General features: G+C 44.6%; 1 protein-coding gene across 3 annotated transcripts in view; it reads left to right on the top strand.

The window, feature by feature from the left end:
* Nucleotides 1–2,446: 2,446 nt before the first annotated feature.
* The window catches only part of Pml (promyelocytic leukemia), a 33,733-nt gene continuing 19,112 nt past the window's right edge, over nt 2,447–17,067 (top strand). For 2 of the 3 annotated variants that reach the window (XM_026777224.1, XM_026777225.1), the window contains exons 1-2: nt 2,464–2,671; nt 4,434–4,894. In XM_026777224.1, the coding sequence (XP_026633025.1) occupies nt 2,543–2,671; nt 4,434–4,894 (590 nt within the window). In that variant the 5' untranslated portion in view covers nt 2,464–2,542. Of the gene's footprint in view, nt 2,672–4,433; nt 4,895–17,067 lie in introns of all 3 variants that reach the window. The other variant, XM_005369470.3, reaches the window with a different exon arrangement.

The raw sequence follows: 17,067 nt of genomic DNA, 5'->3' as shown, positions 1-17,067 counted from the left end.
GGTGGTGGTGGTGGTGGTAGTGGTGGAGGTGATGGTGGTAGTGATGGAGGTGATGGTGGAGGTGGTGGTGGAGGTGATGGCAGTGGTGGAGGTGATGGTGGAGGTGATGGAGGTGGTGGAGGTTGTAGCACAGAGGTAAAGATGGCAGAGTTATCACAGCATCGTATTAGACACCTTGATTCAGGTATTTGAATGAACTTGTCTTTCCATGGCTATAGAATGCCCAAATGAAGGGAGCAAATGTACTCCAATGGGATATTGGAGAGGCTGTCAGGAGGCCATTTTATAAGGCCAGCAAAAATGAAGCTTTCCCAATCTTGCCTCCCGAGATCCCTGCCACAGCCCATTTCTAAGTCCCTCTGCCTATGACTGCTGTGCTGGCTAGTTTAATGTCAACTTGACACAGGCTAGAGTCATTTGACAGGAAGGAACTCCATGAGACTGGGCTGTAGGCTGTAGACATTTTCTTAATTAATGATTGATGTAGAAGGCCCTATCCCATTGTAAGTTCTATAAGAAAGTAGGCTGAGCAAGCCATGGGGAGCAAGCCAGTAAACAAAACCTCTTCATGGGCTCTGCATCAGGTCCTGCCTCTGGGATCGCGCCCTGTTTGAGTCTCTATCCTGGCTTCCTTCATCGATGGACTACACTGTGACAATGTAAGCAGATTAAACCCCTTTCCTCTCCAACTTGCTTTTTGGTTATGGTGTTTCATCACAATAATAAAAAGACAAGTTGGTACCAGGAGGGGGTTTTAGTTAATTCCAGATGTAGTCAAGTTGATGACCAAGAATAGCCATCACAATTCCACCCCTTGTCAACTTGAGATATAATCATGTCTCCCTATGTTGTGATTAATTCCCAAATGAAAACAATAACAAGTCATAATAATGCCTAAACATACTCTAACTTCCCATGTATAATTGCAAACACATTATATATTTAACAATGTAATAATTACACCTAACATAACTATTTCTCATACAACTGCAAATGCATTATAAATTTAGGTGACAATGTCCCTGAGGTAACATTCTTTTAGCATTTGGAACTTAAATATAATCATTGATATTCTCTTAATTGATGTTAACATAATCACATGATAAATAAATTGAGGAAAGAAAACACAAATATTTGTATAAAAATATTTTTAACAAAATGTGACAGAAACAACTGTCCATTACACTTGACGGTTCTTGTTTTGATGGCCTAATTTTAAAGGCCAAGAAGTACAGGTCAGCCTGGAGGTATGGGCCATTTTCAAGGCTTCTCATAGTCTCTAGGAAGTTGTGTCTCCCTTTAGCCCCTCCCTCATCTCAACTCTTAAGTTTACAAAAGCAGGGACGTGTCATCATCCCTTTTGATCTCTTTCATATAGGAACACAGCGTAGGATGGATGTACACAGGGCCAGAAAAATGGGTGGGAACAGATTGAAGTTGGAAAGCCAAAGGCACCGGCCAGTGAGACTACCTATAAGTGTGCCTTTCCCTTGCCCACGGGGTTCTGAACTCCTTTTTCCTTAGAGCTAGCTTTCTGTCTCCTCGCTCTCTCCCCTGCTTCTGGCCAGTCCTCCCCCTGCCTCCCTGCTCTCTCCACCATTTTCCAAACCCGCCGTCTCTCAAGGCTTCATCTGTTCTGTCCTTCACCAGTGTCCTCCCACCTGACTCAGGTCCTCCTCTGCATCCCACAGCCACTACCCTTAAGTCTCCTGTCTCCAGGTCACCAGAGAGACACAGCTGACACCCTGTCCCAAAACCTTCACCAACACTCGGATCACATATACAACTGGTCAGTCTTCCGCCTTATGATCAATCTCCTCTTCTCAGAGATCGTTTTTCAGGAGTTCCAGCTCAGACCTGGAAATGGTCTTCCTTTCCAGATTCTCTTCTCTCTTAAAAGTGTCTCTGCAACCCTGAATCCCGGTACTTTCTACTGCGTGTTCCCTTCTCAGCTGAGGGATGCCTTTCCAGGCAGACCCATCCCAATACTGGGTCGAAGTCTCCATTTGGGGTGACTTGGTGGTTCTCTCAAAGAGGGGTTTATTTCTTAATAAAGAAAGAGTCTCTCAATGAGGAGTTCTTAACTAGGGAGGCACAGAGCTGTGAGGTGAGCTGAATAGCTCACAGACAGATCTGGAACAGGGGAATGCCTCTATAGCCAGCCAGGCTCTGCACCTCTCCTAGCGTGCAGAACGCGTGTCTCTTCCGTCGTTGAGCAGTCAAACTCGCGATCTTTCTGCTACAGAGCCATGCTACCACGCTGGGCTTGTTTGTTTGCGTATTTGGTTAACCTTTCTGGTTTTACCCGAGGTGGCTGCATATCTCCCTACTTTTTCTCTTCTAATTCCCGAAGGGAGTTCAAAAACCAGTTCCTCCGCCCCTAGACCCGCCCCAGCCTTGTCTCACTTCCTCTCGGGAGGCGGGCCCTCAGCGGGTACCTCCCCGCTGGACAGCTCAGGCTGCTCAGTTTTTTGCCTCAAGTCTGGGACTCCTCTCCCGCCCTCACAAACCCATTCCAGAAATCGAAACTGCACCGGTTTCCATGCAGAAGGCGCCCGCGTCCTCTGGATCTCCCTGCCTCCAACAGGACCCCACCCTGGCCCCCACGCCCACCATGCCTCCTCCGGAGGACCCCTCTGAAGACCATGAACACAACCAAAGCCCGGCGGAGGTACTACTGGGTTAGATGAAGGATTGTTAGGATTTTGTTTGTTTACTTTAATGGTGGAATTGAGAATGAAGGTTTTTATAGAGAAGGTAACTTAGTGTCCTAGAGAGACAACAAGGTCCTGACCCTCCTGTCTGGGCAGTGGTAGGACGGATAGCATAGACTAAAAAGAGGAACCAGCATGAATTAGGAGAGCCGTGGGTATAGTTGTATTGTAATGAGATGGGCCACCCCTACCCCCCAGGAGCCTTGTCTTTTAGCTCCTACCTCAGATGAAAATCATCCAGGGAGATGGCCAGGGCAGGAGCCTCCTTTGCCATAGCCTGGAGCTAAAGGCATGCCCCAAACATGACAAAACCATTTACATCCCCTCCCCCCAGCTGTGGTAGCATATGCCAGGAGCAACAGCACTTGAGATATAGGTGCTGGAGGGAGGTGATAAGTTCCAGGCCAGCCTGGTCTACGAAGAGAGTTCAAGACTGCTAAGGGCGACACAGCAAGACCCCGTTCCAAAACAATACAACAGAAATAGACAAAACTTGGCCCCGACCAAAGTGCTGTCTTGACTAAAACCAAGGCAATTCATTTGGCTTCTTTCTCTTTTGATTTTTATAGATTTATTTTATTTTATGCATATGAAGTTTAGGGATATTTCGTTTTTCTTTTCCTCAGGCAGGGCCTCACTATATAGTCTTGGCAGGGCTGGAGCTCACCGTGTAAACCAGGCTGGACTCAAACTCAGAGACCACCTGTCTTTACCTTGAGAGTACAGGGAGCAAAGGTGTGTGCCACCATGCCCTCCCTGCTCATGTGGCTTCTCCTAAGGAAGCCTAGTTCTTGGTTTTCCCTGAAGTTTTACCTCAACTTGTCATACTTATCTCCAAAAGAAAAACCTCTATCTCTTTATTCTTTTCCCTTTCCCCTTCACAAAAGCTTAAATAAGGCCATATTGCCATAATGTTTTAATTATTAGCATTCTATAGCTAAGGATTAATGATACTAGTTAACATTTATGGGTATTTCTCATTTGCCAGGCACTGTACTGAGCACTTTGTGCCCTTTAAACAATAGCTATAATTTCTGTTTTTATGAACTTAACTATTCTAATATTTCATATAAATGGAATTGCACGATATTTCTCACTTCATGGCATATTTCACTTACCATAATGTTCATCCATGTTGTTGCATGTAATCAGAATTTCATTCCTTTTAAAGGTTGAATAATATTCCATTATATGTGCAGACACGTTTTGCTCATGAATTCATGTGCGAATGAGCACTTGGGTCGCTGTGACTCTTGTGGTTAGTGCTGCTGGACACATTAGTATATAAATATCTGCTTGTGATTGTTCCCCAGTTCTTCTGGGTGTATATGAAAGGTGGAAGTTCTGATCATATAGTAGTTCTGTGTCTAACTTTTGGCGACCACCCCCGGCAGTTGTGTGAGGTTGGTACATTAGTGTATTACCTGATTTCCAAACTTGAGTTCTTTGAATGCAAAGGTGTATCCAGACTTCTTTCAGGGCCTATTAGTGAGGTTAGTGGTATGTAGATAGGTGCCCGGTAAATTGTGCAGTGAGAGCTGCAAGGCCTGAGTAAATGAAGAATTGGGGTGCTGATAAGCCAGAGCATGATCCAATGACTATCTAGGATGGAATGCGAGGTCCTACCAATTCCAGCTTCCAGCTCAAGGGATGGGATGGGCCGGCAGTGGGGGAATTCTGGGCTTTCTGTAGGCCTCATTTCTCTCTTTGGTTCACCAGCAAACCTTGAAGGAGGAATTCCAGTTTCTGCGCTGCCTGGGCTGCCAGGCCCAAGCCAAGTGCCCCAAGCTGCTTCCTTGCCTGCACACGCTGTGCTCCGGATGCCTGGAGGCGCGGGGTTTTCAGTGCACTATCTGCCAGGCGCCGGGAGCCGACCCTCCTGCGGAAGCCCTGGATAACGTGTTCTTTGAGAGCCTGCAGCGGCGCCTGGCGGTGTTCCGGCAGATCGTGGATGTGCAGGCTACGTGCACCCGCTGCAAAGAGTCGGCTGACTTCTGGTGTTTCGAGTGTGAGCAGCTCATGTGCAACAAGTGCTTCGAGGCGCACCAGTGGTACCTCAAGCACGAGGCCCGGCCCCTGGCCGAGCTCCGCGATAGCTCAGTTCGCGAATTCCTCGATGGTATACGCAAGTCCAACATCTTTTGCTCCAATACCAACCATCGCACCCCTACGCAGACCAAGTGAGTGGAGCATCCTGGAGCCAAGGGTGGGAGTTTCAGGGAGCCTTGTCACTCAAAATGGGGTCTGCTGGCTTGTGGTCGCTCCTAATGTCCCCCTGAAATACATAGTGCTGCAGAGTCATCCTTTCGCCCTCACCTGGTATGTCTTTAGGACAAAAGTTTTCAGAGTGCCGTTGCAAGTGAGGTGTAAAAACAGTACGTTTTAGTACATGCCACAGAATTTTAAATGTCTTAAGAGTGGACTCTTCTTCAGGGGTCCCGGGGAATCTCAGTAAGGCTGGATGTTAAGATAAGGGGCAGGTGAATGGTGTCTGGAAAGTTGAAACTGTATCACTGGGGAGGGCTGTCTGAAAATGTCTATATGGAAAGAACAAAGAAAAAGAAAAGAGAAATTCACTTACAATTATTTTTCGTTAAACAGCATATTTATGTTTATTTAGAGAATATATTTATATGACTCACAAACAAAATGTGTACTAAATAAAAGTGCCATCTCTAGTCCATTCGCATCTGCTTAGTTTTCAACATTTCCCCTCCTCCACTGAACAACTGCCATTACTGATTTTGAATGCTTTTAAGTTTCTTTGTGAATATACATGCAGTGAATATACATGCAGGTAGGGTAACTTTATAAGGGCTTGTTTCTGCATTTTTAGCCAATAAGTTAGTATATGATAAATGAACTTTTGATACTCAGAAGTAAATTGCTTGCATACAGTTCTGCCTAATAGGGCTAGTAGTTCTTGGAAAATCAATAGGCAACAGAAAGCATTTCCTCCTTTGGGACACCCCTTAACCTACAGACTCGGTACTGCAGGAGATCGCTTCCAGCCCAGTCTCAGAGGAGTGCTGCCCCCTGCTGGGTTCCTCAGACTACCCCTGGAACTTAATTTGCGTTTCACTGCGAGTGTTAAGATCCCAAGGCTTTTCTGTCTGTCTATTGGCCCTGGGATTTCTTCCTTTGTGAATTGCCAGTCTGGAGTCCTGTTTGCTTTGCCATTGAGAAGTTTGTCACTCTGTAAGAATCTGTTGTGGCATTGTTTCACTTAGTAGGTGGTATTGTATTTAAGAATACCTCTTTAGTTTTAGGCAATCAATCATCAGTCCCTCTCTCTTGATGGCGTATGGTTTTGATGCAAACCAAAGAAGAGCTCATGCCTATAATCTCTATATGTTCTATAATCTTTCGATATGAGAAATTAAATGAACATCTTTTCTTTTGAGCTGAATCTTGGTTCTTAGGAGGAATAACTCAACTTAGATCTTGATATACTATTAATTTCATTTCTAGCTAGGATATATTTTGAATTATTTTAATTAGGCTATTCTCTGTAAATGTAAGTATAATCAGCTTAGTATGACGTGTGTATGGTTTCTGCGTTAGGTTCTCTTGTCTGTTTTATGCTAATCTCTTTAATTTGTAATCTTTCATTTCTTTGAGGGTGATAATGCAATCCTTCATAATAGAGGGATGATTGATCCCCCCAGTTCCCCAGAAAAGCTCTCATTTTCCTGCAAACTCTAAGCCACTTCAAGATTACACATAAGCCAGGCTATCTTTAATCCCAGCACTAGGGTAGCAGAGACAGGCAGATCTTGGTGAGTTTGAGGCCAGCCTAGTCCACAGAGGAAGTTCCGGGTCAGCCAGTGCTACATAGTGAGACCTTGACTCTTAAAAATTTACTTATAGCCGGGCAATGGTGGTGCATACCTTTAACCCCAGCACTCGGGAGGCAGAAGCAGGCAGATCTCTGTGAGTTCAAGGTCAGCCTGGTCTATAAGAGATATTTCCAGGACAGGCTCCAAAGCTACAAAGAAACCCTGTCTTGAAAAACAAAAAAAAAAAAAAACCAAACAAAAAACAACAAAAATTAATTATAATGCTAACAATTACAAATGCCACGTGAATAGTTTTTATACTTTAATATTTGGGAATAATGATTTTAAAAAGTCTATACAAGTATAATATGAATTGTGTGTGTGTATGTATGTGTATATGTGGACTCACATGCACACACAGGTGCATGTGTGTGCTCATGCATGTAGAGGCCAGAGGACAACTTTGTTCTTTTTTTTTTTTAACTAGTAGTTATGGAAAAATTTACTTTTTGTTTGTTTGTTTGTTTTGTTTTATGTTTTCACCAACCTCAGTGTTATGAATAACCCACAATTTCCCTTTGGCTACAAGCCAAAATAAACCACCCTGGCCTTTGTCATTGAGCTGACCTGTAGTTCATGCTGGGGAGCTTTAAACTGGGGTTAGGGTTTGCTTCAGGTCGTTGGCATGTCTGTGGAGTGGATTGTTTCGGTCTGCCATCATGTCATGCCTGTAGTGCCATGTTCTCTGTTAAGTGTTGTTGTCTGAGTACAAACAGACCCAGCCCTGCATTCTTGGGTGTCTGTGGTGGACAAGCAGAAACAGCAGTGAGCAGCAGAGGCTGGCGAGTGACAAGGTCAGGCTGCCTCACTAGTTAACCTTCACGCTTGTGTTTTCTCAGAGACTCTGATTACACTGTCTCTTCTGTGATGTCCCTTTGACAGTACTACCTGCTCAGGGCACTGATATCTAGTGTGTGGGCAGAAGTAAGAAGGAAGGAAGGCTTAAAGGTCTGGATGGACAGAGAGGCAGCGTCTGAGAGGGTGTCATAAGAGGGTGACTTAGAGTAGCAGTGCCCCCTGCTGGAAGGAAAAGAAAGGCCAGGAGGTGCAAGAGAGAGTACTGGAGAATCTGTGAGTCTTAGAAATTTCCCCTTACAGGGATAGGGAAGATGAGCTGGCGTCAGACACATGGGGCTTGGGAGAAGTTATGATTTTAGTCCACACTTTCCAGAACGTTCAACCTGCTCATCTTGCTCCTTTTTTTCCCATGTGCACCCTCTTGTCATGTCACTGAGTTCCCTGTAGAGTGTTAACGAGACAAAGGAGTATACGGTTGGAAGCTTGCTGCTTGAAGTCATGGCTAGATTCTCTCCCTGCACTCTGGTTGTGCCTCAAGTGGGCAACTTTGGCAGCTGTTAGGCCAGTATCCTCTGCTACTGAAAGCTCAGGTTTTGACCCTTTCCCTAATGAAGGATAAATGTAGTCTGGAAGCTACAATTGCTTGTTTAATTTCCTTTAGGTCAGTCATATATATGGGCTCCCATGTATATTCTTTGACAACCTTAGGGTACTTGGGACCAGATACTTTTTCTGTTGTTATTACTGGAAAGGCAGGCAGAACTCTGGGGAAGCTATCCCAGAGATTTTTATGCACCGATGAGGTTAAATTTTGCCTTTTGTACCTTTTGTTCCTGATTATCAAATTTGATAATTTCCTCAGTTTTTCAAATCTGTTTACCACTGCCTTTTGCAATGTCTGGATCTCCTGTCCAGTGTTCTGCTCTAATGCCCTCATTGAGGATTTATTCGATTGCATTCTCATTTCTATTTCACTCCTGTTCATAAGGATTTTTAAAAAATATTTATTTACTTATTATGTATACAATATTCTGTCTGTGTGTATGTCTGCAGGCCAGAAGAGGGCACCAGACTTCATTACAGATGGTTGTGAGCCACCATGTGGTTGCCGGGAATTGAACACGGGACCTTTGGAAGAGCAGGCAATGCTCTTAACCACTGAGCCATCTCTCCAGCCCTGTTCATAAGGATATTGACAGGACTTCTTACCATGTGTTGGGTGTGTTCAGAAATTGAAGTACAGAATTTGGAGGGAAAAAGAAGCTCCTTTAGGAAATTGAGATCTATGAGAAGGGGGAAGGGAAGGGAAAGACTGGATCTCACACTGTCAGAGCCTGGAAGACCTGGAGGCTCACCTGAGAGGTCTTTCACCTATAAGTGATACAGATCTAAGACTCTCTGTGTCCAGATGTTTGAGTCTAAAGTTTTATGGGTCAGGATGAGGGAATTCATCCAGGGCCATTAAAGTCTGTAGGAAGGTACAATAGTTGTATGGGAAAAAATGGAATACTTACTAATCAAATCAAAGAAGTGTGTTGAGGGCCAGGCAATGATGGCACATTTCTTTAATCTCAGCACTCAGGAGGCAGAGGCAAGCGGATCTCTGTGAGTTCGAGGTCAGCCTGGTCTATGGAGTAAGTTCTAGGACAGACAGGGCTACACAGAGAAACTCTGTTTTGAATAAATGAATGAATGAATGAATGTGTGATGGGATCAGAAGCCCTACAGAAAGTCTCCAAGACAAGGAGCTGGAATGGATGGCAACAGGTGACGGAAGGAAAGCTCCAGGCAGGAACTATGGACCTCCAGTAGCAGAGCTCTGACTGAGCAGGGAGAGCTGGATGGCTGCTGAGGAGCCAGGCTGATGGTTGCGCTTAGCATTGGGACAGTAGTGAGCAAGCCAGGTGCCTTCTCCTGACCCTCCTCAACCCTCTGGGAGAAGCCACCTAAGCTTTTAGTGCATTGTGTCTTCTTGGGGCTCATGATGTTACTGAGATCGGTGTCTGGTCAGGGAGGAGCACTGCTGCATGAGGGAGGAGCACCGCCGGATGGGGGAGGAGCATCGCCGCATGGGGGAGCACCACTGCATGGCAGAAGAAAGGCAGCTGCCAGCAGTTGGCCAACATTGCAGAAAGGATAGTAAATGACTCCTTCCCCAGTTTTTAAAACATACTTACCCAGGAAACTTGGCTTCAGACCCAGTAATAACCATACTGCATTTGGTAGGATGCTATGTGTATAAAAGAGATTCTTCCACACACCTGGCCATTGTGATGTATCAGAGGGGGAAAAAACCCCCAAAGAATTTAGAATAACTCAAGGCAAGATCAGGATTAGAGTGTTAGTCCCTGGAAAGGCTGAACTCTCTGCTCCAGCGATGGCATTGGGCTTAGCTGCTCAGAGATGGGGCATGGAGCCTCTGGACAGTGTGGAAGAATGAGAGAATTAATGGTGACAGGCTTTTCTCATTGATTCCTAACTCATAAAATGGAGCTAACTGGAACCCATCTGTCTGTCTGTCCCTCCGCCACTGAATAGTCATTTAGGGAGGCGGCAGTTTACTTCATGCTGGGCATTGAAGCAGCTGTTGCCACGCAAATGAGAATCGGTGTCTTTGAGGCCTGAAGGCTGTGCTGAGCACACACCGCAGAGTGCTCTCTGGTTAGGAGGGATAGGCCTCAGGAGACGGCTTCAGAAACGGGGCCAGGTAGGTTGAAGGTTGACTGTGAGGAGGATTAGAGGCAGTTTTCAAATCATACTTGGAGAGGTTTGTTGTGTTCCATGAGTTCCATAAAAAAGAGTTTGTAAAAATGAGTGAGTAATGAGAATCTTCTGGAATGTAAAATGGTTGAGAGCTCATATTATAAACCCGGAAAAGCGGTCTGGCGCCTGACCCCAGCCTGATTAGATAGTAGATTGTGCCACCAGGAAGGTCTCTGTGTTTCTGTGGCCTGGCTTTCTGCCAAGGCCACTCCATTTACAAAGGCTCTTTCCCCAGGGTTGCCAGAGTATTTCAAGAGCTAGGGGGGTTACATACAGTGAGCCTGGAGTCCTGAGAACAACACATTCAAAGCTGAGTTTCAGAATTATCACCAGTGGGTCGAGTGCTTGGCTTGAAAAGCTTCTCGGAATGCTAGGGGCCATGCAGCTCTGCCTGTGCCAAAGTCACACTTTCTCAAAGTTCATGGGTGTAGCCTCCTTAAAAGGAAGTCTGATTCCATACTGGTGCTAGGGGGAAGACACCTTCAATGTGTCCCATAAAAATGGCTACTGCAAAGGAATCAAAGAAAATACAATGTCAGGTATGGGCAGAAACACAGGCAATGGACAGATTTGTAGCCGGTGTCATGTGAAGCCACAGAACTGAGAGTTCTGAGCTAATTCCTCCTTCCTTCCTGCTGTGGTAGAGCACCAACCCATCTTCTGAGATATTCTCCTGTGGTGTCTTAATCCTGAACCGACTGCTAAGACTGTTTCCACTGCCCAAAGGGGATGGAAATGGAAGGTCAAAGAGTTCGTAGGAACTAATCTAGAAGGAGGGCTCAGGGCACCCAGGGACAGAACTAGATGAAGGACTCCTGGCTGCAGACTGCCTCTCCTGCCCTGCGGCCTCCCCCTTCCCGCTGCCTGTCGCTAGCAGAAGGACCCTACAGGTTGCTTTTTTAGAGCACAGAGTGTGCTTTCCTTTAAAACTGTACTGTTAAAAGGAAGCATGCTGTTAAAGCAATGTAAAGTTTCATTTTCCTTGAATTTAACAGAAAAACAAATTAGACTTGCCAACTTCAAAGTATGTTTAGGGCCTGGGGATGCAGCTCAGTGGTAGAGTATCTTCTGAGTTTTGTGAGGTCCTAGGTTTGATCCCCAGTCACCATAAAGGGAAGAAAAAAGACAGGAGAGAGAGAGAGAGAAAGAGAGAGAGAGAGAGAGAGAGAGAGAGAGAGAGAGAGAGAGAGAGAACCCTTCCAAAAAGATTCCTCTAAGATCATCTTTTTAAACCTCAATGCTTAGACTTTAAAAAATTATCGGAGGGGCTGAGAAGATGACCCAGTGGGTAAGAGCACTTGCTCCCAAGCCTGTTGACCTAAGTTTGATCCCACAAGCCACATGGTAGGAAGAGAGAAATGACTCTTGCAAGTTGGCAAGTTGTCTGATCTCCACAATAAATACTTCCTCTGACCCCCCCCCCACACCCCTTTAACAAAAGCTGTTGAAGTCTGTTTGTACTGAAGTACTCCGTCTTAGTATCAATGGACTCTAATGCTCAGTTCCCATCCTTGCAGCTTTGTTTCCACCTCTATACAGCCATTTTACACCAGCACCATAATCCCCAAATTGTGTTTCCTTTTCCTTTTTCTTTTTGCCACAATGACGACGGAGTCCAGGATAAGTGTTTACTACCTCTAAACTACCCAGATTCTGTGTTTTGCTTGAGCTCTTGACTGAAGAAACGTTGCCAGTAAATATTTTCCTTCAAGGAGGACTTCTGTGTTCCAGGACATTTTCTTAATTAGTGGTTGATGTGGGACCCTGAGTTCTATAAGAGGGCAGGCTGAGCAAGGCAGAGGAAGCAAACCAGTAAACAGCACCCTCCAAGGCCTCTGCATTAGGTCCTGCCTCCGCGTTCCTGCCCTGTTTGAGTTCCTGTTCTGACTCCCTCCTGTGATGAACAGGGCTGTGGAAGCGTGAGCAGAATGAACCCGGTCCGCCCCAGGTTGCTTTGGTCATGGTGTTTCATCACAGCATTGGAAACCTGAGACATCCGAGCTGTCTTGACAGTGAACATTTCATATCAGGTTATTCGGGAACCTGCCAGACTCCATTAATCTCAAACTTCAGGGACATTTTCCTACATTACTCTGCTTTCTCCTCAATTTCTGCCTTCTTACCTTTTTTTGCTTTGCTACCACAAATGGCACGCCTTTTAGTTTATTTTTTTTCAGTGGTTTTTTTTTAAATTAATAACCTAACAGTATCACTACACTTTAAAGGAAACTTACGTAACATCATTTGAGTGGGTAACCAACATTAGAACTACCATATACAGGCAAAGCCATGTGATAGTCATTTTTATAGCTTACTTGATAACTCCAGAATCTCTCGTGTTACATAGGCAATCATTGTCTATTTCGTATAGCACCAGATTCTGTTAATGTTTAATGATGAATTTTTGTCATTAAATTTTATAACAAATTTCTGACATGGCGTATATTACACTTTAGAAATATTCTGCCAAAGCTGTTAAGGTTAGTGTGGCATTCAAGATGGGCGTAAGTAAATGGCAGAGTTGGCTGTTTTTATATATATCCAATAGAGTGGCATGATGTTATCTTTCTCTCTTACTGAATATCCTTTTTTAACTCATGGTCTTAACTGATTATTTTGGATATTTGAATATTTCTTTTTTTTCTTTCTTTCTTCTTCTTCTTCTTCTTTTTTTTTTTTTTTTTTTTTTTTTTTTTGGTTTTCTGAGACAAGGTTTCTCTGTAGCTTCGGAGCCTGTCCTGGAACTAGTTCTTCAGGCTGGCCTTGAACTTGAGTGTATGCGTACATGCCTGTGTGTATGTGTACATGACTGTGCGTGCTTGTGTGTATGTCTTTGGCTGTGTGTGTGTTTGTAGACTGGAAGTTGATGTTGGTGTTTTCTTCGGTTGTTTTCCACCTTACTTTATGAGACAGAGTCATGGATTCTGGGGCTTCCTAATTCAGCCAGACTGGCAGGCTGCAAACTCCAGGGATCCACCTGTGTCTGCCTCCACCATGCCTTGCTTTTTATGTGAATGCTCAGAATCCAAACTCAGGCCCCTGCTTGTGCAGTAAGCACTTTACCAACTAAGCAATCTTCCCAGCCCCAAATTCATCCTCTTTCTTGCAGCATTTTTAAAGATTTATTTATATATTATGTATACAGTATTCTGCCTGCATGTATCCCTGCAGGTCAGAAGAGGGCACCAGATCTTATTACAGATAGGTGTGAGCCACCAGGCTTGGTGCCTTCTTCCTGCTCCCCAAGCCAGGACATTGATTGATTGTGTGCTTGTGCCTCTGCATTTGCCACAGTACAGTTGTGGAGGTCAGAGGTCAACCCAAACAGGTTGGGTTTTGTTCTTCGCCAAGTGGGTCCTAGAGCTTTAACTCGGTGGTCAGGTTTGATAGCTCCCACCTTTATCTGCCGAGCCATCTCACTGGCCCCACTTTTCTGCTTAAAGACTTACTTCAATGAGTTTTTGTTATTTTCTTCATATAAAGCGTACATATTTCTTGCTAGTATGCCTAAGTATTTTGTAACAATTTTGGACTATTGTTGTGAATGGAACCCCCCCCCCCCGCTCACCCCGATTTGTTTTTATTTCCTTTGATGAAACAGAATTAAGTGCTCTCCCTCCCTCTCTCCCTTTTTCTGTCTTCTCCTCTCTTCCTCTTCCACCTTCTCCCTCTCCATCTCCTTTCTCTCTCACTCTTTTAATTCTGGTGTAAGACAGTCTTTTGCTGAGTAATTTCTTGTTGACTCAGTAGTTTTTTAGTTAATTCTTTTGTATATTCTGGGAGAAAGTGACTGGCCTTTTGCCCTTCCGGAGACACAACTCTCTCTGTTCTTGGCACAGAACCCTGTGTAGATGCCCATCTCACCTCTGCCTATTTCATAGTACCAAGCACATAGTACGGGCTCAGTGAGTGTCCCTCAGATGTGGGGGAATGAACCACTTGGCTAAGATGATCATTCCTGCATGATGGATTTACCCCGATTCCAGGACTATCCTTAACCTCCTCAGAGAGTTAGGGGCTTTGGAAGTTGTGACCTGCAAATGGCAATGGCCTGAGGTACAACCCTCTGCTCCATTGCTGCTCCAGTCTGGCTCTCGCTAGGTAACAGGAGACTCCATGCATGGAAAAGCTGCATGCTTGCAGCTGGTGCTCTTCCCACACTCTGGACTCTCTGGGAATCCTTTGCTGTCTTGATATAAGCCTCCGATATCTGATCAAGTGCAGAGGCATCATCACTTTGAGTGGTCTGGGGAGGGTGAGGATCAGGGTCTAACCAGCAGCTCTATTGATAGTTCTGGGTCATGTTGATCTTGGTAACTGAGGCCAAATTGACCCCAGGTAAGGCCTTTCCCCAGAACTCAAATGAGCTTTTTCTTAACATCGGGGGTGAGATAGATTCTGGAATATCTTGGGAGAAGCAGCTGAAAGTGTCTTTCCTGGGAACTTTTGAAGCAACTGCATTACAATGGTTAAGAGCGTGGACCTGGCTCCTCCGTTAACTTCCTGTTGCTGCCATAACGAATCGCCACATGCTCAAAGGTTTACAACAATACAGATCCCTCGTCATGTCTGGACTTCAAATATTTGAAATGGGTCTGAGACGAAATCAAAGTGCCAGCAGAGCTTGACTCCCTTGGCAGACTTGGGAGAATTCGTTCTGGCTTCTGTGCTGCCCATATACCTTGGCACACGTTCCTGTCCATCTCCATAGCCAACAGGAGAGCGACGCTCCAGCTCTGCTCCCAACAGCTTCCCTCTCGCTCTCCAGCTGCCCCTCTTTCTTTTTATGACAACTCTTGATTACACCCAGATAACTCAGGATAATCTCTCAATCTTAAAATTCTTTTTAAACAATCTTTTTTTAAAGGTTTATTTATTTGTGTGTTTTGCCTGCCTGCATGTATGCATGCACATGTGTGCTTGGGGCCCACAGAAGAGAACATCAGATCTGAAACAGGACTTACAGATGTCGTGAGTCACTGTGTGAGTGCTGGGAATCAAACTGGGGAACTCTGGAAGAGCACCAAGTGCTCTAAACTTCTGAGCCATCTCTACAGCTCCTATAACCTCAAGTTTCTTAATTTTTTTTTTTGTTTTGTTTTTCAAGACAGGGTTTCTCTGTGGTTTTGGAGCCTGTCCTGGAACTAGCTCTTGTAGACCAGGCTGGTCTCGAACTCACAGAGATCCACCTGCCTCTGCCTCCCGAGTGCTGGGATTAAAGGCGTGCACCACCACCGCCCGGTTCAAGTTTCTTAATTTAATCACACCTTTTGGTTTGGTTTTTTAAATATTTATTTATTTATTTATTTATTTATTTATTTATTACATATACAATATTCTTTCTGCGTGTATGTCTGCAGGCCAGAAGAGGGCACCAAACCTCATTACAGATGGTTGTGAGCCACCATGTGGTTGCTGGGAATTGAACTCAGGACCTTTGGAAGAGCAGGCAATGCTCTTAACTGCTGAGCCCTCTCTCCAGCCCCACACCTTTTGGTTTTTGAGACAGGGTTTCTCTGTGCAGCTTTGGTGCCTGTCCTGGAACTCACACTGTAGACCAGGCTGGCCTAGAACTCACAGAGATTTGCCTGCCTCTGCCTCCCAAGTGCCAGGATTAAAGGTGTGCGCCACCACCATCTGGCTTAATCACACATTTAAAGTCCTTTCACTTTGTAACACATTCAAAAATTAGATAGAATGGCTACAGAAAATGCTGCGAAAGTTTCTGTTAGCCTATATATTAAATTGACTAATAAAAACTATGTATATTTATCATATGTACCATGATGCCATGATATACCTTTTAGAACCTTGTAGTTGTAAAAAAATTCAACTAATTAGAATATCCATGACATCACATACTTACCATTAATTAATATGTTTACATGCATAAAATATCAAGATAGAGATATACATTCTTTGATCTAGCAATCTATTAATTGGACTCTACTTTATAGAGAAAAAGGCACCCATACATTAGGCTGCCTAACATGATGTTATGTTATTAAATCACCATTCACACCAGTCAAAAAATAAAAGGGAGAGAGAAGAAAGGCAGAAAGAAAATGCATAAACAGGAAATCACGTGACTGTTTGTGAAAAGGGAGCCTGTTGAATCAAACAATTGTACACATAGCTATAAAGGAGCTATTAGTTTGTCCCTATGGACTTAAAGGAATGTCCTGAATGAAAGAGTAGAGAAGAAAGTTACCAGGTAGTATGGTTTTATTTTTTAAGTACAAACATTAGCCCAGCTCTTTGCTTAGCTGTAAGTCTTGGTTTCTTCATCTGTGAAAAGAGAATAGTAAAAGTACCCGGCCAGTGCTTGCAGGTGCTCCGGAGTTTGGATGTGGAGAGGTAGGAGGAAGAAACCATCCCATACTCAGCTGAGGCCAGAGTGGGAAGGCCAGGGAGTTAGGGGATGTTGTTAGGGGATGCTAAGAAATGGCGGGCCAGGCAGGCCTGGTGGTGGTGGTGCATGCCTGTAATCCCAGCATTTGGGAGGCAGAGGCAGGCGAATCTCAATGAGTTTGAGGCCAGCCTGGTATACAAAGTGAGTTCCAGAACAGCCAGCACTGTTACACAGTAAGAGAAACACTATTTTGAAAAACCAAAAAGAAAAAGAAAAAAGAAAGAAATGACAGAAAGAAAGTGATTTGTTTGTTTTTTGTATGTGCCTGCATTGCTATATAGGTAGGGGAATTGTTACTGTGGTTGGTTTTTTTTTTAACTTTTAAATGTGTGTTTGTGTGTGTGTGGGGGGGGGGGTGCACATATGCCATGGCACCCGTGTAGAGGTCAGAGGACAGTTTGCAGACGTCGGCTGTGTTTTTCCACCGTATAGGTTCTGGGGAATCAAACTCGGTTGTCAGGCTTGCTTGTGAGCGCCTTTAGTCCCTGGACTTGCTGGCCCTGTAGTAGCTTTTTATTGTCTTGTATTTTGTGAGTAGATC

Source organism: Microtus ochrogaster, unplaced genomic scaffold (genome assembly GCF_000317375.1).
Source record: "Microtus ochrogaster isolate Prairie Vole_2 unplaced genomic scaffold, MicOch1.0 UNK49, whole genome shotgun sequence".
NCBI classification, from domain to species: domain Eukaryota; kingdom Metazoa; phylum Chordata; class Mammalia; order Rodentia; family Cricetidae; genus Microtus; species Microtus ochrogaster.
The sequence above is the reverse complement of the archived record's forward strand: the minus strand, read 5'-3'. Positions and strand labels throughout refer to the sequence as shown.